This window comes from Dendropsophus ebraccatus, chromosome 9, assembly GCF_027789765.1.
Source record: "Dendropsophus ebraccatus isolate aDenEbr1 chromosome 9, aDenEbr1.pat, whole genome shotgun sequence".
NCBI lineage: Eukaryota > Metazoa > Chordata > Amphibia > Anura > Hylidae > Dendropsophus > Dendropsophus ebraccatus.
This window is the reverse complement of record NC_091462.1, coordinates 114,963,101-114,988,681: the sequence shown is the minus strand read 5'-3', so window position 1 is coordinate 114,988,681 and position 25,581 is coordinate 114,963,101. Positions and strand designations below refer to the sequence as shown.

General features: G+C 45.9%; 1 protein-coding gene across 1 annotated transcript in view; it reads left to right on the top strand.

The window, feature by feature from the left end:
• LOC138801872 (NACHT, LRR and PYD domains-containing protein 1a-like) overlaps positions 1–25,581 on the top strand; it is a 210,511-nt gene that overhangs the window by 165,155 nt on the left and 19,775 nt on the right. Inside the window, exon 10 of the mRNA XM_069984970.1 lies at positions 15,055–15,217. Coding sequence (XP_069841071.1) covers positions 15,055–15,217 — 163 coding nt within the window. The remainder of the gene's footprint in view (positions 1–15,054; positions 15,218–25,581) is intronic.

Below are 25,581 nucleotides of genomic sequence, written 5' to 3'. Positions count from 1 at the left end.
CAGGTGCCCTCCTTAGAGTCTATTCTATCATCAGTTAAGGACATGATTACGGGAATGCAGAGTTCTTCTGGGAGCACTACTATTGCAACTCCAGTATGTACCCCGGGGCCATCTCATGGAGTTTCCACTATTTCCATTCCTGACCACGAGGAGGGGGCAGCTAATGAGGAGGAAGCAGAAGAGGCTGAGGAATCTGACACAGATGTTGGAATCAGATCTTTATTTTCTTTAGATGATGTATGTACCCTGGTTAAAGAAGTGCGCTCCACAATGAACATTGAGGATCCTAAGGAGCCTAAGTCCATACAGGACATAATGTTTGGTGGTTTGGAAGAGAAAAAGAGGAAGGTCTTCCCTGTGCATAAAAATGTGTCAGCCCTTATACAAAAGGAATGGAACAGGCCGGGGAAAAAAGGATTCGTACCTCGGGCGGTTAAGAGGAAATACCCTTTTGACGAGTCAGAAAATCCAGCTTGGGATAGAGCTCCAAAAATTGATGTTTCTATTTCCAAGATATCACGCAAGGATTCGTTACCCTTTGACGATATAGGAGTACTCAAGGAACCCATGGACAAGAAGGCAGAGGGTTTCCTTAAAAAAACCTGGGAGGCAGCAACAGGTGGTTTCAAACCTAGCATTGCAGGTACTTGTGTAGCAAGATCAATGATGGTCTGGCTCTCCCAGTTGGAAGAAGATCTCCAATCAGATGATTTCAAGGATAAATTTACGACAGCATTGCCTCTCCTTAAAAAATCTGCATCTTTTCTAGCTGACGCTTCTACCGATGCACTCAGATTTTCTGCTCGCTCGGCAGCCCAATCCAACTCGGCTCGTAGAGCCTTGTGGCTAAAGAATTGGTCGGGTGATGCAGTTGCTAAGGCAAAATTATGCACCATCCACTGTGAGGGAGAATATATATTTGGATCATATCTGGATGACTTACTTGCTAAAGCCGCGGATAGGAAGAAGGGATTTCCTATCTCCTACCAATCGAAACGATTCCAGTCCTTTCGTGGACAAGGAAAGGAAAAGTTTCAGAGAAGGAACACAGACAAGTCTACTCGAGGAAGAGGCTACAACAGATCCAAGGGATATATGTTTTCACAGAAGTCCGATCCTTCCAAAAAATCCTCTACACAATGACGCCAGGCCACGGGTGGGAGGCAGGTTGCGTCATTTCACACAAGAATGGCAGAAAATCTGCGGCAGCACTTGGGTACTGCGGTCTATTCAAGATGGCGTTCGCTTAGATTTCGTATCCCGACCTCCCACTCGGTTTGTCATAACCAAAGGTCGTCAAGAAGCTTTAGAAACAGAAGTCAAGTCTCTCCTGGAAAAGAATGTGCTTGTTCCGGTACCAGAATCAGAGAAAAATCAGGGGTTCTACTCAACCTTGTTTCTGGTGAAAAAGTCAGACGAAAACTACAGGGTCATCATAAATCTCAAACCTTTAAATCAGTATCTACGGTATCAGAGATTCAAAATGGAGACCATAAAGAGTACAGTAAACTTGCTCTTTCCAGGTTGTTTCATGGCTTCGATAGATCTCAAGGACGCCTACCTACACGTCCCGATCCACAAGGACTTTCAAAGATACCTGAGGCTGGCAATCTGGATAGACGACTCTCTGGTCCACCTACAATTTCAGGCGCTGCCCTTCGGCATTTCCATCGCTCCTCGAGTCTTCACCAAGATAGTGTCGGAAATGGCAGCCCACATAAGGGAGGAAGAAGGCATCTTTATACCATATTTAGACGATTTTCTGTTGGTAGCAGAAACAAAAGAGAAACTTCTGATAATGTTGGGAAGAACTCTGTCCATCCTAAAGAAGCTCGGCTGGATTGTAAATCTCGAGAAATCCTCTCTAGTTCCAGAGAACAAAAAGCTCTTTCTTGGGATCACTTTGGACTCATTGACACAAAGGTCGTTCCTGCCCGAAGAGAAGATAGAAAAACTACAAAGTTTAACGCAACTTCTTCTCAAAAACCCGGTGACATCTATAAGGAAGGGTATGTCTCTGCTGGGACTATTCACAGCTACCATTCCAGCAGTCCCATGGGCTCAGACTCACTCTAGACCTTTGCAGGCTCAGCTCCTCGAGGCCTGGGATGGATCTCCCAAGGGTCTTGACAGGAAAATCTCCCTGTCCAAAGCGACATTAGAGAGTTTTTCCTGGTGGCTATCTAGGTCTAATCTTCTGCAGGGTCTTAGTTGGACTATTGATTCTCCAAAAGTGATAACTACAGACGCCAGCCCATCAGGTTGGGGTGCGCACACCAACCGATACAATTTTCAAGGCACCTGGGACGATGAATTCATCGTTAGATCTTCTAATTTTAAGGAATTAGCGGCCATTTATTTTGCACTAACAGTGGCAGAGTCTCACATTAAGGGCTCTAATGTTAAGGTTTTTTCAGATAATTCCACAGCAGTCTCAGTTATCAATAGACAGGGTACCACTAGAAGCCCTCTGATATTGGACTTGTCTTATCACATATTTTCTTTTGCAGAACGCAACCTTTTGAGTCTGTCAGCAGTCCATCTGAAGGGGGTTCTGAATATAAGAGCGGATTTTCTCAGCAGACATCAGCTTCTACAGGGGGAATGGCGCCTGACTCCTTCTGTCTTTCAGATGATCACGGATCTTTGGGGGAGACCGGTCATAGACCTGTTCGCAACCAGGGGAAACAGACAGGTGAGACAGTTTCTTTCCTTGTCCCCAGCGGACCGGCCCCTAGGTGTAGACGCTCTAAGCCAGACCTGGCAGTGGAGTCTAATGTACGCTTTTCCTCCACTGGCCTTAATTCCCCGGGTGCTAAAAAAGATCAGGCAGGAGAAGGCTCGAGTGATTCTCATAGCTCCCTTTTGGCCTCGCAGAGCTTGGTTCTCAGGTCTCAGGTCAATGTCGGTGACAGACCCTTGGGTCTTACCGGACCGTCCGGATTTACTCTCTCAGGGACCGATTTTTCATCAAGGTACGAAACAGCTGCACCTGACGGCCTGGCTTTTGAAAGGCTAGTTCTCAAAAGTCATGGACTCTCGGATGAGGTCATATCTACCTTACAGCGGAGCAGGAAGCCTACAACTCTAAAGATCTATTTTAGAATATGGAAAGCATATTTTTCATTTTTAGGAACTAAAAAGGTTGATCTTCATTCTCCTAACATAGCACAGATCCTAGACTTCCTACAGAGGGGTTTAGGCAAGGGCCTTAAGCCAGCTACCTTAAAAGTGCACGCCTCGGCCTTAGGAGCCTTATATAACCAACAAATCGCTACTCATCCTTGGGTGGTCAGATTCTTTAGAGCAGCAGCCAGACTCTCGCCAAGATTATCACCATCAGTTCCTCCTTGGGACCTTAGCCTAGTCTTAAAAAGTCTAACAGATGCCCCTTTTGAGCCTTTGTATAATATATCCTTAAAAAATCTTACACTTAAGACCGCCTTCCTGGTAGCAGTGACATCGGCCAGACGGGTGGGGGAGTTGGCGAGCCTTTCATGCAGTGAACCATACACTAAGATTTTGTCTGATAGAATTATTTTCAAACCAGATCCTGCTTTCTTGCCTAAGGTGGTGTCCGAATTTCATTGCTCTCAAGAGATAGTGTTACCCTCTTTTTGTGACAAACCAGCCAATGAGAAAGAGAGTGAGTTCCATTGTCTAGATGTAAGACGTTCTGTACTGCAATACTTAGAAGTAACAAAGCAGTTTAGAAAGTCTAGGTCTCTATTTGTGCAATTTTCAGGGCCCAATAAGGGGTGTAAGGCTAGTAGTAGTTCTATAGCCAGATGGATAAGGCAGGCTATTTGCTCTTCTTACTCTTCTGCTGGTCTTTCTCCTCCCCTTAGGCTCAGAGCCCATTCCACCCGAGCTGTTGCTACCTCTTGGGCGGAAAGAAGTGATGCTTCCATCTCTCAGATCTGCAGGGCGGCGGTTTGGTCCTCACCGCACACTTTTTTCCGACACTATAGGTTGGATCTTTCTGATTCCTCTGGTGTTGCCTTTGGGCGTAAGGTCTTACTGGCTATAGTCCCTCCCTAATCTTTCTTTCATCTCTGGTATTCTCTCCGTCGTGCTGTCATGTCGAGGGGGAAAACAGGAGTTACTCACCGGGTAATGATGTTTCCTCGAGTACATGACAGCACCATTACTACCCACCCTTTTTTGGTTCCTTCACTGTGTTTCACTTGGGTGTGCAAAAAAAAAAAAAAAAAAAAAGTAGTATTATAGTTGGTGATGGTGCTTCTTAAGATTAAACAATCCTGATACTAATCATGGCTCTCTCCGGTCTCTGGAATACTCACTGAGGTTGAGAGGAGGGCCTAATCCTTTTATACTTCAGGTTTCCTGTCCCAGGGGGCGGGGTCCCTCTCTCTCCGTGGTGCTGTCATGTACTCGAGGAAACATCATTACCCGGTGAGTAACTCCTGTTTTTCAATGCAGATTTTGCTGAAGAAGTTTCTGAGCGCCAGGTGGGTTTGCAGTGCTCCTGTAGTGCCAGCGGAGTAAAATCTCGCCCATAGTCACCCCATTTTGGAAAGTACACCCCTCAAATAATTTATTTTGGGGTGTGGTGAGCATTTTGACCCCACAGGTATTAGAGGAAAGTATTCAAAAGTAGACAGTAAAAATGAAAAACTCGAATTTATCCAATAATATGTTCCTTTAGTTTAAAATTTCTCAATTTCACGAGGAACAAGAGAAAAAAAGTACCCCAAAATTTGTAACGCAGGTTCTCCTGAGTAAAAAGGTACCTCATATGTCGGTATAAACCACTGTATGGGCACACAGCCGGGCTCAGAAGGGAAGGAGCGCCAATTAGCTTTTTCAATGCAGATTTTGTTGCAGAAGTTTCTGAGTGCCAGGTGTGTTTGCAGAGCCCCTGTAGTGCCAGCGGAGTAAAATCTCACCATAAGTCACCCCATTTTGGAAAGTGCACCCCTCAAAGAATTCATCTTGGTGTGTGGTGAGCATTTTGACCCCACAGGTATTAGAGGAAAGTATTCAAAAGTAGACAGTAAAAATGAAAAACTCGAATTTTTCCAATAATTTGTTCCTTTAGTTTGAAATTTCTCAATTTCACAAGGAACAGGAGAGAAAATTCACTCCAAAATCTGTAACGCAGGTTCTCCTGAGTAGAACGGTACCGCATATGTGGGTATAAACCACTGTATGGGCACACAGCCGGGCTCAGAAGGGAAGGAGCGCCAATTAGCATTTTCCGTGCAGATTTTTCTGAAGAAGTTTCTGAGCGCCAGGTGCATTTGCAGCGCCCCAGTAATGTCTACAGAATAGACCCCCCCAAAAGTCACCCCATTTTGGAAAGTACACCCCTCAAAGAATTCATCTTGGGGTAGGATGAGCATTTTGGCCCCACAGGTATTAGAGGAAAGTATTCAAAATTGGCCAGTAAAAATGAAAAACTTGAATTTTTCCAATAATATGTTGGTTTAGTTTGAAATTTCTAAATTTCACAAGGAACATGAGAGAAAACGTACCCCAAAATCTGTAACGCAGGTTCTCCCGAGTACAACGGTACCCCATATGTGGGCATAAACCACTGTATGGGCACACAGCAGGGCTCAGAAGGGAAGGAGTGCCAATTTGCTGGAGCAAAACAGTAGCTAGTAATAGTTATTAGAATAGCGCAGTTACTAAAATAAAAAAAATTAGATTACAGGTAATGTGGGGTGGTTCCGGGTAATTTGGAGGTGGTTACGGGCAGTCTGGGGTGGTTACGGGCAGTCTGAGGTGGTTACGGGTAATCTGGGGTGGTTACGGGTAATCTGGGGTGGATACCGTCAACATGGGGAGGTCACGGGCAACCTGCTGTGGTTATGGCAACCTGGGGTGGTTACAGGCAACCTGGGGTGGTTACAGGCAACCTGGGGTGAATACGGACAACCTGCTGTGGTTACGGACAACCTGCTGTGGTTACAGACAATCTAGGGTGGTTACAGGCAACCTGCTGTGGTTACGGGCAACGTGGGGTGGTCAAAGACAGTCTGGGGTGGTTACAGACAGTCTGAGGTGGTTACAGACAATCTGGGGTAGTTACAGACAATCTGGGGTGGTTACAGACAATCTGGGGTGGTTACAGGCAACCTGCTGTGGTTACGGATAAACTGAAGTGCTAATAGGTAATCTGAGGTGGGTACCTGTAATCTGGCGTGGTTGCGGGCAATCTGGAGGGGGTCACTGGCAATTTGGGGTGGTTAGAGGCAAGGTGCGGTAGTCAGAGGCAAGGTGCGGTGGTCAGAGGCAAGGTGCGGTGGTCAGAGGTGACGTGCGGTGGTTAGTGGCGACGTGCGGTGGTCAGTGGCGACGTGCGGTGGTCAGTGGCGACGTGCGGTGGTCAGAGGCGACGTGCGGTGGTCAGAGGCGACGTGCGGTGGTCAGAGGCGAGGTGCGGTGGTCAGAGGCGACGTGCGGTGGTCAGACGAGACCTGCGGTGGTTGCGTGCAATCTGGGGGGTTACATGTAATCTGGCATGATTACGGGCAACCTGGGGTGGTTATGCGCAACCTGCGGTGGTTACGGGCAACCTGGAGGGGTTACAGACAATCTAGAATTGATACGGATAGACTGAAGTGCTTATAGGTAATCTGGGGTGGGTACATGTAATTTGGGGTGGTTACAGGCAATCTGGGGTGATTACGGACAATCTGGAGGGGGTCACTGGCAACTGGTTACGGGCAGTGTGCGGTGGTTACGGGCAACGTGCGGTGGTTACGGGCAACGTGCGGTGGTTATGGGTAATCTGGGGGGTTACGTGCAATCTGACGTGATTACGGACAACCTGGGGTGGTTACGGGCTAGCTGCGGTAGTTACGGGTAATCTGGGGGGGTAGGGGTAATTTGGGAGTAAACTGCAATTATTACTATAATAAAAAGTGTGTGTTTTATTTTTTTGTGTGTTTGTCACTTTTTGTACTTTACATATTCATTTTCACTGTATTTCTATGATTACTATGATATTTTCTATCACAGTAATCATAGTTCAGTGACAGAGACCAAATTGGTCTCTGTCACTTTAAATTTTCAGAGCTGGCTGGTTGTGGAGCGCATGCGCACTTCATACCCAGCCAGGACACCGAGGAGGAAGGAGCTCCAGGATCAGGTGAGTATATGGGGTACGGGAGGGTGACTCGGGGACAGGGGTGACTGGGGGGTTGGGGGGCGACTGGGGGGGTGGGGGGACATCACTTTTTATCCCCTGTCACCAATCATTCATGGTGACAGGGGATAAAATGTTCCGGTGGCACATGGCACAAGCGATCAGCGGTATATAGTATATACCGCTGATCGCTTGTACCGGGACCCCACAGGGGGGGTCCCCGATGACTGCCCCATGCTCTCCGCTACCTCCGGTGATGGAGAGCATGGGGTTTTCATTCATTTTTACAAAGAGATCACTGTGAACAGACATTAGTCTGTTCACAGTGATCGCGGCGGCCATCTTGGATCTGATGGCCGCCGGGGCACTAGGGGGGCTGGTCTGGGGTCTGATTTTAACTATTTCATCTCCCCCCCACCGTGGATTCACGGTGGGGGGAGATGAAATATAGCGGCGGCACCGGCCCATTAGTGACCGCCGTTTCGGCGGTCACTAAGGGGTTAATGGGGGTCAGCTGCGGGATCGCAGCTGATTCTCATTATCTCCGGTGCCTCACTCAGATGAGAGCGGGATCGCTGTCCCTGCAGCGATCCCGTTCTCATCACAAACCCCCGTCAAAGCAGGAACGTATATGTACATTCCTACTGCACGGGGCATGTGCAATAGGAACGTATATATACAGATGGCTGACGTGAAGGGATTAAGAAACTTTGTAATTGGGTTTATTAGGCAAATCTGCCATTATCTGCATGTAAAAAGCCTTTCCCCAGGTCCCCCCCTCCTCTCCTTTCTGTCATCCACTGCTCATTATCAGGAAATCCCGACTGTTTTTTCATCAGTCGGATCTGTCTGTGCTATGGAGAGGGGAGGAGGGAGATTAGTCGGCGGCAGAGAACAAAGGATTACACAGGGGAGCTTCATGAAAGCCTATTCAGAGGGTCAGAGAGGTCAGTGCTGACTGTCAGAGGAGATAGCCAGGTGATGTAGCTGTAATTAACTCTTTGTTGTCCTGTTTTGGTGCCTCATCTCTTCTCTCTCCATAGACAACCATGAAGACTGGGGGGGAGAGCTTCAAACTGCTTTTTCATTATAAAATAAACTAATAAACTAATAAACTTTATTAGGCTAATAAACCTAATAAAGTTTCTTAAAATCGCCTGTACTAACGATTTCTGCAAAAAATATTTTAATGACAGTGACGCTTTAATGCTATGTATATCTTAAATAAATCACGGTCGGTTTTACAATTTGCAACAACGGCCGTGATTGATTCAAAATATACGTTGTGTGAACTTAGACTAAAGGTCACCCGTCTCTTCAACAAACTGCCCACACATCATAGCAACATAATTCCTAAAACGAATGGGAAGCAGCTCTTGAGTGAGCGCTGTGCCTGTTCATATCAGATTACCACCACTGCCGGACAATCCATACGCGGCTCATGGCCGCCAATCAGAGCACATAGTAACTTTCTAAAGTGTCCTGATGAAATGATAGTTGTGATTGGCCCAATGGGGGTAATAAATAAAAATGGTCTGATTTTCTCTTAGCAACCAGTCACAGCTCAGCTTTCATTTATTGATGACTGGTTGCTATAGGAAAATCAGACAAGTTTCTTTTATTGCCCCCTTTGGGACAATTATTTTAACATATAAAACTAATGGCATAATTAAGATTTTTTGGTAAATAAGTGTGCCACTTTTATGATTTTAGGATAGGATAGTCTATAACTAAATTGAAAACTTAATAATCGTACCTAGAGAGTGGTGGTCAATGATTCCTACTCCAAATGGTCCCCAGTAATAAGCGGTGTACCCCAAGGGTCAGTACTGGGCCCCTTCTGTATTACCTGTTTATTAATGATATTGAGAATGGAATAACCCACATGCCTCATATGTCCTAGGGGGAGTGATAACCTGCAGCATCATATGTCCTAGGGGGAGTAATAACCTGCAGCATCATATGTCCTAGGGGGAGTAATAACCTGCAGCATCATATGTCCTAGGGGGAGTAATAACCTGCAGCATCATATGTCCTAGGGGGAGTAATACCCTGCAGCATCATATGTCCTAGGGGGAATAATAACCTGCAGCATCATATGTCCTAGGGGGAGTAATAACCTGCAGCATCATATGTCCTAGGGGGAGTAATAACCTGCAGCATTATATGTCCTAGGGGGAGTAATAACCTGCAGCATCATATGTCCTAGGGGGAGTAATAACCTGCAGCATTATATGTCCTAGGGGGAGTAATAACCTGCAGCATCATATGTCCTAGGGGGAGTAATAACCTGCAGCATCATATGTCCTAAGGGGAGTAATAACCTGCAGCATCATATGTCCTGGGGGGAGTAATAACCTGCAGCATCATATGTCCTAGGGGGAGTAATAACCTGCAGCATCATATGTCCTGGGGGGAGTAATAACCTCCAGCATTATATGTCCTAGGGGGAGTAATAACCTGCAGCATGATATGTCCTAGGGGGAGTATTAACCTGCAGCATCATATGTCCTAGGGGGAGTAATAACCTGCAGCATCATATGTCCTAAGGGGAGTAATAACCTGCAGCACCATATATCCTAGGGGAAGTAATAACCTGCAGCATGATATGTCCTAGGGGGAGTAATAACCTGCAGCGTCATATGTCCTAGGGGGAGTAATAACCTGCAGCATCATATGTCCTAAGGGGAGTAATAACCTGCAGCACCATATGTGCTAGGGGAAGTAATAACCTGCAGCATAATATGTCCTAGGGGGAGTAATAACCTGCAGCGTCATATGTCCTAGGGGGAGTAATAACCTGCAGCATCATATGTTCTGGGGGGAGTAATAACCTGCATCGTCATATGTCCTAGGGGGAGTAATAACCTGCAGCATCATATGTCCTAGGGGAAGTAATAACCTACAGCATCATATTTCCTAGGGGAGTAATAACCTGCAGCATCATATGTCCTAGGGGAGTAATAACCTGCAGCATCATATGTCCTAGTGGGGAGTAATAACCTAAAGCATCATATGTCCTAGGGGGAGTAATAACCTGCAGCATCATATGCCCTAAGGGGAGTAATAACCTGCAGCATCATATGTCCTAGGGGAAGTAATAACCTGCATGCATGATATGTCCTAGGGGGAGTAATAACCTGCAGCGTCATATGTCCTAGGAGGAGTAATAACCTGCAGCATGATATGTCCTAGGGGGAGTAATAACCTGCATCGTCATATGTCCTAGGGGGAGTATTAACCTGCAGCATCATATGTCCTAGGGGGAGTGATAAGCTGCAGCATGATATGTCCTAGGGGGAGTAATAACCTGCAGCATCATATGTCCAAGGGGGAGTGATTACCTGCAGCATTATATGTCCTAGGGGGAGTAATAACCTGCAGCATCATATGTCCTAGGGGAGTAATAACCTGCAGCATCATATTTCCTAGGGGAAGTAATAACCTGCATGCATGATATGTCCTAGGGGGAGTAATAACCTGCAGCATCATATGTCCTAGGGGGAATTTTAACCTGCAGCATGATATGTCCTAGGGGGAGTAATAACCTGCAGCATCATGTCCTAGGGGGAGTAATAACCTGCAGCATTATATGTCCTAGGGGGAGTAATAACCTGCAGCATATGTCCTAGGGGAGTAATAACCTGCAGCATCATATGTCCTAGAGGAAGTAATAACCTCCAGCATCATATGTTCTAGGGGGAGTAATAACCTGCAGCATATGTCCTGGGGGGAGTAATAACCTCCAGCATGATATGTCCTAGGGGGAGTAATAACCTGCAGCATCATATGTCCTGGGGGGAGTAATAACCTGCAGCATCATATGTCCTGGGGGAGTAATAACCTGCAGCGTCATATGTCCTGGGGGGAGTGATAACCTGCAGCATGATATGTCCTAGGGGGAGTAATAACCTGCAGCATCATATGTCCTGGGGGGAGTAATAACCTGCAGCGTCATATGTCCTAGGGGGAGTGATAACCTGCAGCATGATATGTCCTAGGGGGAGTAATAACCTGCAGCATCATATGTCCTGGGGGAGTTATAACCTGCAGCAGCATCATATGTCCTGGGGGGAGTAATAACCTGCAGCATCATATGTCCTGGGGGGAGTAATAACCTCCAGCATTATATGTCCTAGGGGGAGTAATAACCTGCAGCATCATATGTGCTAGGGAGAGTAATAACCTGCAGCATCATATGTCCTAGGGGGAGTAATAACCTGCAGCATCATATGTCCTAGGGGGAGTAATAACCTCCAGCATCATATGTCCTAGGGGGAGTAATAACCTGCAGCATCATATGTCCTGGGGGAAGTAATAACCTGCAGCATTATATGTCCTACGGGGAGTAATAACCTGCAGCATTATATATCCTGGGGGGAGTTATACTGGCAGAGACGCTGATGGAGAAGGATCTGGGTGTACTTGTACATAATAGACTACAGACACAATGTCAGTCAGCTGCTTGTAAGCCCAGCAGGATATTGTCATGCATTAAAACAGGCCTGGACTCTCATAAAAAGGGATATAATATTAGCGCTCTATAAATCTTTGGTGCGGCCTCATCTGGAGTATGCTGTCTAGTTCTGGGCACCGATTCATAGGAAGGACGTTCTAGAGCTGGAGAGGGTACAAAGACAGGTCTCGACGTGAGTGTATTCTAGAACATTGCCCCCTGGGAAAATATGCAAAAGAACACTCCAGAGACAGCATACCAGAGACCTGGGGGGAGTAATAACCTGCAGCGTCATATGTCCTAGGAGGAGTAATAACCTGCAGCATGATATGTCCTAGGGGGAGTAATAACCTGCATCGTCATATGTCCTAGGGGAGTAATAACCTGCATGCATGATATGTCCTAGGGGGAGTAATAACCTGCATCGTCATATGTCCTAGGGGAGTAATAACCTGCATGCATGATATGTCCAAGGGGGAGTGATTACCTGCAGCATCATATGTCCTAGGGGGAGTAATAACCTGCAGCATCATATGTCCTAGGGGAGTAATAACCTGCAGCATCATATGTCCTAGGGGAAGTAATAACCTGCATGCATGATATGTCCTAGGGGGAGTAATAACCTGCAGCGTCATATGTCCTAGGGGGAATTTTAACCTGCAGCATGATATGTCCTAGGGGGAGTAATAACCTGCAGTATCATATGTCCTAGGGGGAGTAATAACCTGCAGCATCATATGTCCTAGGGGGAGTATTACCTGCAGCATCATGTCCTAGCGGGAGTAATAACCTGCAGCATCATGTCCTAGGGGGAGTAATAACCTGCAGCATTATATGTCCTAGGGGGAGTAATAACCTGCAGCATATGTCCTAGGGGGAGTAATAACCTGCAGCATCATATGTCCTAGAGGAAGTAATAACCTCCAGCATCATATGTCCTAGAGGAAGTAATAACCTGCAGCATCATATGTCCTAGGGGGAGTAATAACCTCCAGCATTATATGTCCTAGGGGGAGTAATAACCTGCAGCATGATATGTCCTAGGGGGAGTAATAACCTGCAGCGTCATATGTCCTAGGGGAAGTGATAACCTGCAGCATGATATGTCCTAGGGGGAGTAATAACCTGCAGCATCATATGTCCTGGGGGGAGTAATAACCTGCAGCGTCATATCTCCTGGGGGGAGTAATAACCTGCAGCATCATATGTCCTGGGGGGAGTAATAACCTGCAGCATCATATGTCCTAGGGGGAGTAATAACCTCCAGCACCATATGTCCTAGGGGGAGTAATAACCTGCAGCATCATATGTCCTGGGGGAAGTAATAACCTGCAGCATTATATGTCCTACGGGGAGTAATAACCTGCAGCATCATATGTCCTGGGGGGAGTAATAACCTGCAGCATCATATATCCCGGGGGGAGTAATAACCTGCAGCATCATATGTCCTGGGGGGAGTAATAACCTGCAGCATCATATGTCCTGGGGGGAGTTATACTGGCAGAGACGCTGATGGAGAAGGATCTGGGTGTACTTGTACATAATAGACTACAGACACAATGTCAGTCAGCTGCTTGTAAGCCCAGCAGGATATTGTCATGCATTAAAACAGGCCTGGACTCAGGCCTGGATAAAAAGGGATATAATATTAGCGCTCTATAAATCTTTGGTGCGGCCTCATCTGGAGTATGCTGTCTAGTTCTGGGCACCGATTCATAGGAAGGACGTTCTAGAGCTGGAGAGGGTACAAAGACAGGTCTCGACGTGAGTGTATTCTAGAACATTGCCCCCTGGGAAAATATGCAAAAGAACACTCCAGAGACAGCATACCAGAGACCTGGGGGGAGTAATAACCTGCAGCGTCATATGTCCTAGGAGGAGTAATAACCTGCAGCATGATATGTCCTAGGGGGAGTAATAACCTGCATCGTCATATGTCCTAGGGGAGTAATAACCTGCATGCATGATATGTCCTAGGGGGAGTAATAACCTGCATCGTCATATGTCCTAGGGGAGTAATAACCTGCATGCATGATATGTCCAAGGGGGAGTGATTACCTGCAGCATCATATGTCCTAGGGGGAGTAATAACCTGCAGCATCATATGTCCTAGGGGAGTAATAACCTGCAGCATCATATGTCCTAGGGGAAGTAATAACCTGCATGCATGATATGTCCTAGGGGGAGTAATAACCTGCAGCGTCATATGTCCTAGGGGGAATTTTAACCTGCAGCATGATATGTCCTAGGGGGAGTAATAACCTGCAGTATCATATGTCCTAGGGGGAGTAATAACCTGCAGCATCATATGTCCTAGGGGGAGTATTACCTGCAGCATCATGTCCTAGCGGGAGTAATAACCTGCAGCATCATGTCCTAGGGGGAGTAATAACCTGCAGCATTATATGTCCTAGGGGGAGTAATAACCTGCAGCATATGTCCTGGGGGGAGTTATACTGGCAGAGACGCTGATGGAGAAGGATCTGGGTGTACTTGTACATAATAGACTACAGACACAATGTCAGTCAGCTGCTTGTAAGCCCAGCAGGATATTGTCATGCATTAAAACAGGCCTGGACTCAGGCCTGGATAAAAAGGGATATAATATTAGCGCTCTATAAATCTTTGGTGCGGCCTCATCTGGAGTATGCTGTCTAGTTCTGGGCACCGATTCATAGGAAGGACGTTCTAGAGCTGGAGAGGGTACAAAGACAGGTCTCGACGTGAGTGTATTCTAGAACATTGCCCCCTGGGAAAATATGCAAAAGAACACTCCAGAGACAGCATACCAGAGACCTGTGATGGTGTCTCTGTGGTGTTTTTGGTTGGTCTCCCTGAGGTCAACCATCATCTCTTTGCATGCACGTATTAGCATTGCTCCCCTAGCCAGAAACCTACTCCACACTGATGAGGGGCAAATACCCTAAAACAGCTGTCTGTGGATGGTTACCTTGCTTGGGTGGTTTCCCTAACTGGAGACATTCCTTAATTTGGTTGTTCCTTCCCGGATGGAAGGTCTGGCTAGCTCACTACGTTGAGACCTGTAATGGTGTCTCTGGAGTGTTCTTTTGCATATAGTATGTACCCATCATTCTCCCCCTTCCCTCCATCCATCCCCTCCTTGTATATGTATAGTATGTACCCATCATTCTTCCCCTTCCCTCCATTCATCCCCTCCTTGTATATGTATAGTATATACCCATCATCCCTCCCCTTCCTTCCCTCCATCTATCCCCTCTATGTATATGTATAGTATATACCCATCATCCCTCCCCTTTCCCTCCATCCTCCCCTCCTTGTATATGTATAGTATATACCCATCAACCCTCCCCCTTACCTCAATCCATCCCCTCTTTGTATATGTATAATATGTACCCATCATCCCTCCCTCCATCCCTCCCCTCCTTGGCCGAACTTGATGGACGTGTCTTTTTTCAACCGTACTATTTATGTAACATATATCTTGTATTGTTTCTTATAGACCCTGGAGCTTAAGATTCATAAAGAAATAGAAAAGTGCCCGTACACAGAGATCAACTTCTCAAAGAAAGCAATCTCACAAAGCGAAAAGCCGATTATATTATGTGTGATAGACAAAAAGAGTTCGGAATCAGAACCGGTGTGGAGAGGACGACTGACCAGAGGTATCACAGGGATTATATATGGAGGACGACTGACAGGAGGTATAACAGGGATTATATATGGAGGACGACTGACAGGAGCTATCACAGGGATTATATATGGAGGACGACTGACAGGAGGTATAACAGGGATTATATATGGAGGACGACTGACCAGAGGAGGTATCACAGGGATTATATATGGAGGACGACTGACCAGAGGTATCACAGGGATTATATATGGAGGACGACTGACAGGAGGTATAACAGGGATTATATATGGAGGACGACTGACCAGAGGAGGTATCACAGGGATTATATATGGAGGACGACTGACAGAAGGTATCACAGGGATTATATATGGAGGACGCCTGACAGGAGGTATCACAGGGATTATATATGGAGGACGACTGACAGGAGGTATCACAGGGATTATATATGGAGGACGACTCACAGGAGGTATCACAGGGTTTATATATGGAGCACGACTGACAGGAGGTATCACAGGGATTATATATGGAGGACAACTGACAGGAGGTATCAAAGGGATTATATATTGAGGACGACTGACAGGAGGTGTCACAGGGATTATATATGGAGGACGACTGACCAGAGGTATCACAGAGATTATATATGGAGGACGACTGACAGGAGGTATCACAGCGATTATATATGGAGGACGACTGACAGGAGGTATCACAGCGTTTATATATGGAGGACGACTGACAGGAGGTATCACAGGGATTATATATGGAGGACGATTGACAGGAGGTATCACAGTGTTTATATATGGAGGACGACTGACAGGAGGTATCACAGGGTTTATATATGGAGGTCGACTGACAGGAGGTATCACAGGGTTTATATATGGAGGACGACTGACAGGAGGTATCACCGGGATTATATATGGAGGACGACTGACAGGAGGTATCACAGGGATTATATACAGAGGACGACTGACCAGAGGTATCACAGGGATTATATATGGAGGACGACTGACAGGAGGTATCACAGGGTTTATTTATGGAGGACGACTGACAGGAGGTATCACAGGGATTATATATGGAGGACGACTGACCAGAGGTATCACAGGGATTATATATGGAGGACGACTGACCAGAGGTATCACAGGGATAATATATGGAGGACGACATACAGGAGGTATCACAGGGATTATATATGAAGGACGACATACAGGAGGTATCACAGGTTTTATATATGAAGGACGACTGACAGGAGGTATCACAGGGATTATATATGGAGGACGACTGACAGGAGGTATCACAGGGATTATATATAGAGGACGACTGACCGGAGGTATCACAAGAATTATATATGGAGGACGACTGACAGGAGGTATCACAGGGATTATTTATGGAGGACGACTGACAGGAGGTATCACAGGGATTATATATGGAGGATGACTGACCAGAGGTATCACAGGGATTATATATGGAGGACGACTGACAGGAGGTATCACAGGGTTTATTTATGGAGGACGACTGACAGGAGGTATCACAGGGATTATATATGGAGGACGACTGACCAGAGGTATCACAGGGATTATATATGGAGGACGACTGACAGGAGGTATCACAGGGATTATATATGGAGGACGACATACAGGAGGTATCACAGGGTTTATATATGAAGGACGACTGACATCAGGTATCACAGGGATTATATATGGAGGACGACTGACAGGAGGTATCACGGGGATTATATATAGAGGACGACTGACCGGAGGTACCACAGGGATTATATATGGAGGACGACTGACAGGAGGTATCACAGGGATTGTATATGGAGGACGAATGACAGGAGGTATCACAGGGATTGTATATGGAAAACGACTGACAGGAGGTATCACAGGGATTATATATGGAGGACGCCTGACAGGAGGTATCACAGGGATTATATATGGAGGACGACTGACAGGAGGTATCACAGTGTTTATATATGGAGGACGACTGACAGGAGGTTTCACAGGGATTATATATGGAGGACGACTGACAGGAGGTATCACAGGGATTATATATGGAGGACGACTGACAGGAGGTATCACAGTGTTTATATATGGAGGACGACTGACAGGAGGTATCACAGGGATTATATATGGAGGACGACTGACAGGAGGTATCACAGGGATTATATATGGAGGACGACTGACAGGAGGTATCACAGGGATTATATATGGAGGACGACTGACCAGAGGTATCACAGGGATTATATATGGAGGACGCCTGACAGGAGGTATCACAGGGTTTATTTATGGAGGACGCCTGACAGGAGGTATCACAGGGATTATATATAGAGGACGACTGACCGGAGGGATCACAGGGTTTATATATGGAGGACGACTGACAGGAGGTATCACAGGGATTATGTATAGAGGACGTCTGACAGGAGGTATCACAGGGATTATATATGGAGGACGATTAACAGGAGGTATAACAGGGTTTATATATGAAGGACGCCTGACAGGAGGTATCACAGGGTTTATATATGGAGGACAACTGACAGGAGGTATCACAGGGATTATATATAGAGGACGACTGACTGGAGGTATCACAGTGTTTATATATGGAGGACGACTGACAGGAGGTATCACAGGGATTATATATGGAGGACGCCTGACAGGAGGTATCACAGGGTTTATATATAGAGGACGACTGACAGGAGGTATCACAGGGATTATATATGGAGGACAATTGACAGGATGTATCAGAGGGATTATATATGGAGGACGACTGACAGGAGGTATCACAGGGATTATATATGGAGGACGACTGACAGGAGGTATCACAGGGTTTATATATGGAGGACGACTGACAGGAGGTATCACAGGGATTATATATGGAGGACGACTGACAGGAGGTATCACAGGGATTATATACAGAGGACGACTGACCAGAGGTATCACAGGGATTATATATGGAGGACGACTGACAGGAGGTATCACAGGGTTTATTTATGGAGGACGACTGACAGGAGGTATCACAGGGATTATATATGGAGGATGACTGACCAGAGGTATCACAGGGATTATATATGGAGGACGACTGACCAGAGGTATCACAGGGATAATATATGGAGGACGACATACAGGAGGTATCACAGGGATTATATATGAAGGACGACATACAGGAGGTATCACAGGTTTTATATATGAAGGACGACTGACAGGAGGTATCACAGGGATTATATATGGAGGACGACTGACAGGAGGTATCACGGGGATTATATATAGAGGACGACTGACCGGAGGTATCACAAGAATTATATATGGAGGACGACTGACAGGAGGTATCACAGGGATTATATATGGAGGACGACTGACAGGAGGTATCACAGGGATTATATATGGAGGATGACTGACCAGAGGTATCACAGGGATTATATATGGAGGACGACTGACAGGAGGTATCACAGGGTTTATTTATGGAGGACGACTGACAGGAGGTATCACAGGGATTATATATGGAGGACGACTGACCAGAGGTATCACAGGGATTATATATGGAGGACGACTGACAGGAGGTATCACAGGGATTATATATGGAGGACGACATACAGGAGGTATCACAGGGTTTATATATGAAGGACGACTGACATCAGGTATCACAGGGATTATATATGGAGGACGACTGACAGGAGGTATCACGGGGATTATATATAGAGGACGACTGACCGGAGGTACCACAGGGATTATATATGGAGGACGACTGACAGGAGGTATCACAGGGATTGTATATGGAGGACGACTGACAGGAGGTATCACAGGGATTGTATATGGAGGACGCCTGACAGGAGGTATCACAGGGATTATATATGGAGGACGACTGACAGGAGGTATCACAGTGTTTATATATGGAGGACGACTGACAGGAGGTTTCACAGGGATTATATATGGAGGACGACTGACAGGAGGTATCACAGGGATTATATATGGAGGACGACTGACAGGAGGTATCACAGTGTTTATATATGGAGGACGACTGACAGTAGGTATCACAGGGATTATATATGGAGGACGACTGACAGGAGGTATCACAGGGATTATATATGGAGGACGACTGACAGGAGGTATCACAGGGATTATATATAGAGGACGACTGACCAGAGGTATCACAGGGATTATATATGGAGGACGCCTGACAGGAGGTATCACAGGGTTTATTTATGGAGGACGCCTGACAGGAGGTATCACAGGGATTATATATAGAGGACGACTGACCGGAGGGATCACAGGGTTTATATATGGAGGACGACTGACAGGAGGTATCACAGGGATTATGTATAGAGGACGTCTGACAGGAGGTATCACAGGGATTATATATGGAGGACGATTAACAGGAGGTATAACAGGGTTTATATATGAAGGACGCCTGACAGGAGGTATCACAGGGTTTATATATGGAGGACAACTGACAGGAGGTATCACAGGGATTATATATAGAGGACGACTGACTGGAGGTATCACAGTGTTTATATATGGAGGACGACTGACAGGAGGTATCACAGGGATTATATATGGAGGACGCCTGACAGGAGGTATCACAGGGTTTATATATAGAGGACGACTGACCGGAGGTATCACAAGGATAATATATGGAGGACGCCTGACAGGAAGTATCACAGTGTTAATATATGGAGGACGACTGACAGGAGGTATCACAGGGATTATATATGCAGGACGACTGACAGGAGGTATCACGGGGAATATATATGGAGGATGACTGAACAGAGGTATCACAGGGATTATATATAGAGGACGACTGACCAGAGGTATCACAAGGATTATATATGGAGGACGCCTGACAGGAGGTATCACAGTGTTAATATATGGAGGACGACTGACAGGAGGTATCACAGGGATTATATATGGAGGACGCCTGACAGGAGGTATCACAGGGATTATATAGAGAGGACGACTGACAGTAGGTATCACAGGCAGTAGTGGATTATAATAGAGGCGTTCCGGGCAGCAGCCCGGGGTCCTGAGCTCCTGGAGGGCCCATGACCACCCAAAAAGACATACTTTCAGTGGTGTACTGTCTCCTGGCTACAATTCCGCCATGATTTGCAAAAAATCTGTTTTTTTATGGCAATTTTGCACAAATCAGGACAACATGACATTATCTATACTGTACTATGAACGCCAGGCTAGTGCTGCCATAGTTACAGTGGGGGGGGGGGGGGGGGGGGGGCAGGCTTGGTGAACAGCCCGGGGCCTATGGTAAAGTTAATCCGCCCCTGATCACAGGGATTATATATGGAGGACGACTGACAGGAGGTATCACAGGAATTATATATGGAGGACGACTGACCAGAGGTATCACAGGGATTATATATGGAGGACGACTGACAGGAGGTATCACACGGATTATATATGGAGGTCGATTGACAGGAGGTATCACAGGGATTATATATGGAGGACGACTGACAGGAGGTATCACAGGGTTTATATATGGAGGACGACTGACAGGAGGTATCACAGTTATTATATATGGAGGACAATTGACAGGATGTATCAGAGGGATTATATATGGAGGACGACTGACAGGAGGTATCACAGGGATTATATATGGAGGACGACTGACAGGAGGTATCACAGGGATTATATATGGAGAACGACTGACAGGAGGTATCACGGTGGTTATATATGGAGGATGACTGACAGGAGGTATCACAGGGTTTATTTATGGAGGACGACTGACAGGAGGTATCACAGGGATTATATATGGAGGACGACTGACAGGAGGTATCACAGGGATTATATATGGAGGACGACTGACCGGAGGTATCACAGGGATTATATATGGAGGACGACTGACCTGAGTTATCACAGGAATTATATATGGAAGACGACATACAGGAGGTATCACAGGGATAATATATGGAAGACGACATACAGGAGGTATCACAGGGTTTATATATGAAGGACGACTGACAGGAGGTATCACAGAGATTACATATAGAGGACGACTGACCGGAGGTACCACAAGGATTATATATGGAGGATGACTGACCAGAGGTATCACAGGGATTATATATGAAGGACGACTGACAGGAGGTATCACAGGGATTATATATGGAGGACGCCTGACAGGAGGGATCACAGGGATTATATATGGAGGATGACTGACAGGAGGTATCACAGGGATTATATATGGAGGACGACTGACAGGAGGTATCACAGGGATTATATATGGAGGACGACTGACCAGAGGAGGTATCACAGGGATTATATATGGAGGACGACTGACAGGAGGTATCACAGGGTTTATTTATGGAGGACGACTGACCAGAGGTATCACAGGGATTATATATGAAGGACGACTGACCAGAGGTATCACAGGGATTATATATGGAGGACGACTGACAGGAGGTATCACAGGGATTATATATGGAGGACGACTGACAGGAGGGATCACAGTGTTTATATATGGAGGACGACTGACAGGAGGTATCACAAGGATTATATATAGGGGACGACTGACTGGAGGTATCACAGGGATTATATATGGAGGACGACTGACAGGAGGTATCACAGTGTTTATATATGGAGGACGACTGACAGGAGGTATCACAGGGATTATATATGGAGGACGCCTGAAAGGAGGTATCACAGGGTTTATATATGGAGGACGCCTGACAGGAGGTATCACAGGGATTATATATAGAGGACGACTGACCGGAGGTATCACAAGGATTATATATGGAGGACGCCTGACAGGAGGTATCACAGTGTTAATATATGGAGGACGACTGACAGGAGGTATCACCGGGATTATATATGGAGGACGATTGACAGGAGGTATCACAGGGATTATATATGGAGGATGACTGACCAGAGGTATCACAGGGATTATATATGAAGGACGACTGACAGGAGGTATCACAGGGTTTATATATGAAGGACGACTGACAGGAGATATCACAGGGATTATATATGGAGGACGCCTGACAGGAGGTATCACAGGGATTATATATAGGGGACGTCTGACAGGAGGTATCACAGGGATTATATATAGAGGACGACTGACCAGAGGTATCACAGGGATTATATATGGAGGACGACTGACCAGAGGTATCACAGGGATTATATATGGAGGACGACTGACAGGAGGTATCACAGGGATTATATATGGAGGACGACTGACAGGAGGTATCACAGGGATTATATATGGAGGACGACTAACCAGAGGTATCACAGGGATTATATATGGAGGATGACTGACAAGAGGTATCACAGGGATTATATATGGAGGACGACTGACAGGAGGTATCACAGGGATTATATATGGAGGACGACTAACCAGAGGTATCACAGGGATTATATATGGAGGATGACTGACAAGAGGTATCACAGGGATTATATATGGAGGACGACTGACAGGATGTATCACAGGGATTATATATGGAGGACGACTGACCAGAGGTATCACAGGAATTATATATGGAGGACGATTTACAGGAGGTATCACAGGGTTTATATATGGAGGATGACTGACAAGAGGTATCACAGGGATTATATATGGAGGACGACTGACAGGATGTATCACAGGGATTATATATGGAGGACGACTGACCAAAGGTATCACAGGGATTATATATGGAGGACGACTGATCAGAGGTATCACAGGGATTATATATGGAGGACGACTGACAGGAGGTATCACAGGGATTATATATGGAGGACGACTGACAGGATGTATCACAGGGATTATATATGGAGGACGACTGACAGGAGGTATCACAGGGATTATATATGGAGGACGACTGACCAGAGGTATCACAAGGATTATATATGGAGGACGACTGACAGGATGTATCACAGTGTTAATATATGGAGGACGACTGACAGGAGGTATCACAGGGATTATATATGGAGGACGACTGACAGGAGGTATCACAGGATTATATATGGAGGATGACTGACCAGAGGTATCACAGGGATTATATATGAAGGACGACTGACAGGAGATATCACAGGGATTATATATGGAGGACGCCTGACAGGAGGTATCACAGGGTTTATTTATGGAGGACGACTGACCAGAGGTATCACAGGGATTATATATGGAGGACGACTGACCAGAGGTATCACATGGATTATATATGGAGGACGACTGACAGGAGGTATCACAGGGATTATATATGGAGGACGACTGACCAGAGGTATCACAGTGTTTATATATGGAGGACGACTGACAGGAGGTATCACAAGGATTATATATAGAGGACGACTGACTGGAGGTATCACAGGGATTATATATGGAGGACGACTGACAGAAGGTATCACAGTGTTTATATATGGAGGACAACTGACAGGAGGTATCACAGGGATTATATATGGAGGACGCCTGACAGGAGGTATCACAGGGTTTATATATGGAGGACGCCTGACAGGAGGTATCACAGGGATTATATATAGAGGACGACTGACCGGAGGTATCACAAGGATTATATATGGAGGACGCCTGACAGGAGGTATCACAGTGTTAATATATGGAGGACGACTGACAGGAGGTATCACCGGGATTATATATGGAGGACGACTGACAGGAGGTATCACAGGGATTATATATGGAGGATGACTGACCAGAGGTATCACAGGGATTATATAGGAAGGACGACTGACAGGAGGTATCACAGGGTTTATATATGAAGGACGACTGACAGGAGATATCACAGGGATTATATATGGAGGACGCCTGACAGGAGGTATCACAGGGATTATATATAGGGACCGTCTGACAGGAGGTATCACAGGGATTCTATATAGAGGACGACTGACCAGAGGTATTACAGGGATTATATATGGAGGACGACTGACAGGAGGTATCACAGGGATTATATATGGAGGACGACTGACAGGAGGTATCACAGGGATTATATATGGAGGACGACTGACAGGAGGTATCACAGGGATTATATATGGAGGACGATTTACAGGAGGTATCACAGGGTTTATATATGAAGGACGACTGACAGGAGGTATCACAGGGATTATATATGGAGGACGACTAACCAGAGGTATCACAGGGATTATATATAGAGGATGACTGACAGGAGGTATCACAGGGATTATATATGGAGGACGACTGACAGGATGTATCACAGGGATTATATATGGAGGACGACTGACCAGAGGTATCACAGGGATTATATATGGAGGACGACTGACCAGAGGTATCACAGGGATTATATATGGAGGACGATTTACAGGAGGTATCACAGGGTTTATATATGAAGGACGACTGACAGGAGGTATCACAGGGATTATATATGGAGGACGACTGACAGGAGGGATCACAGGGATTATATATGGAGGACGACTGACCAGAGGTATCACAGGGATTATATATGGAGGACGACTGATCAGAGGTATCACAGGGATTATATATGGAGGACGACTGACAGGAGGTATCACAGGGATTATATATGGAGGACGACTGACCAGAGGAGGTATCACAGGGATTATATATGGAGGACGACTGACAGGATGTATCACAGGGATTATATATGGAGGACGACTGACCAGAGGTATCACAGGGATTATATATGGAGGACGATTTACAGGAGGTATCACAGGGTTTATATATGAAGGACGCCTGACAGGAGGTATCACAGGGTTTATATATGGAGGACAACTGACAGGAGGTATCACAGGGATTATATATGTAGGATGATTGACAGGAGGTATCACAGGGATTATATATGGAGGACGCCTGACAGGAGGTATCTCAGAGATTATATATGGAGGACGACTGACAGGAGGTATCACAGGGTTTATATATGGAGGACGACTGACAGGAGGTATCACAGGGATTATATATAGAGGACGACTGACTGGAGGTATCACAGGGATTATATATGGAGGACGACTGACAGGAGGTATCACAGTGTTTATATATGGAGGATGACTGACAGGAGGTATCACAGGGATTATATATGGAGGATGCCTGACAGGAGGTATCACAGGGTTTATATATGGAGGACGACTGACAGGAGCTATCACAGGGATTATATATGGAGGACGACTGACCAGAGGAGGTATCACAGGGATTATATATGGAGGATGACTGACCAGAGGAGGTATTATAGGGATTATATATAGAGGACGACTGACAGGAGGTATCACAGGGATTATATATAGAGGACGACTGACAGGAGGTATCACAGTGTTAATATATGGAGGACGACTGACAGGAGGTATCACAGGGATTATATATGGAGGAAGACTGACAGGAGGTATCACAGGGATTATATATGGAGGATGACTGACCAGAGGTATCACAGGGAATATATATGAAGGACGACTGACAGGAGGTATCACAGGGATTATATATGGAGGACGACTGACAGGAGGTATCACAGGG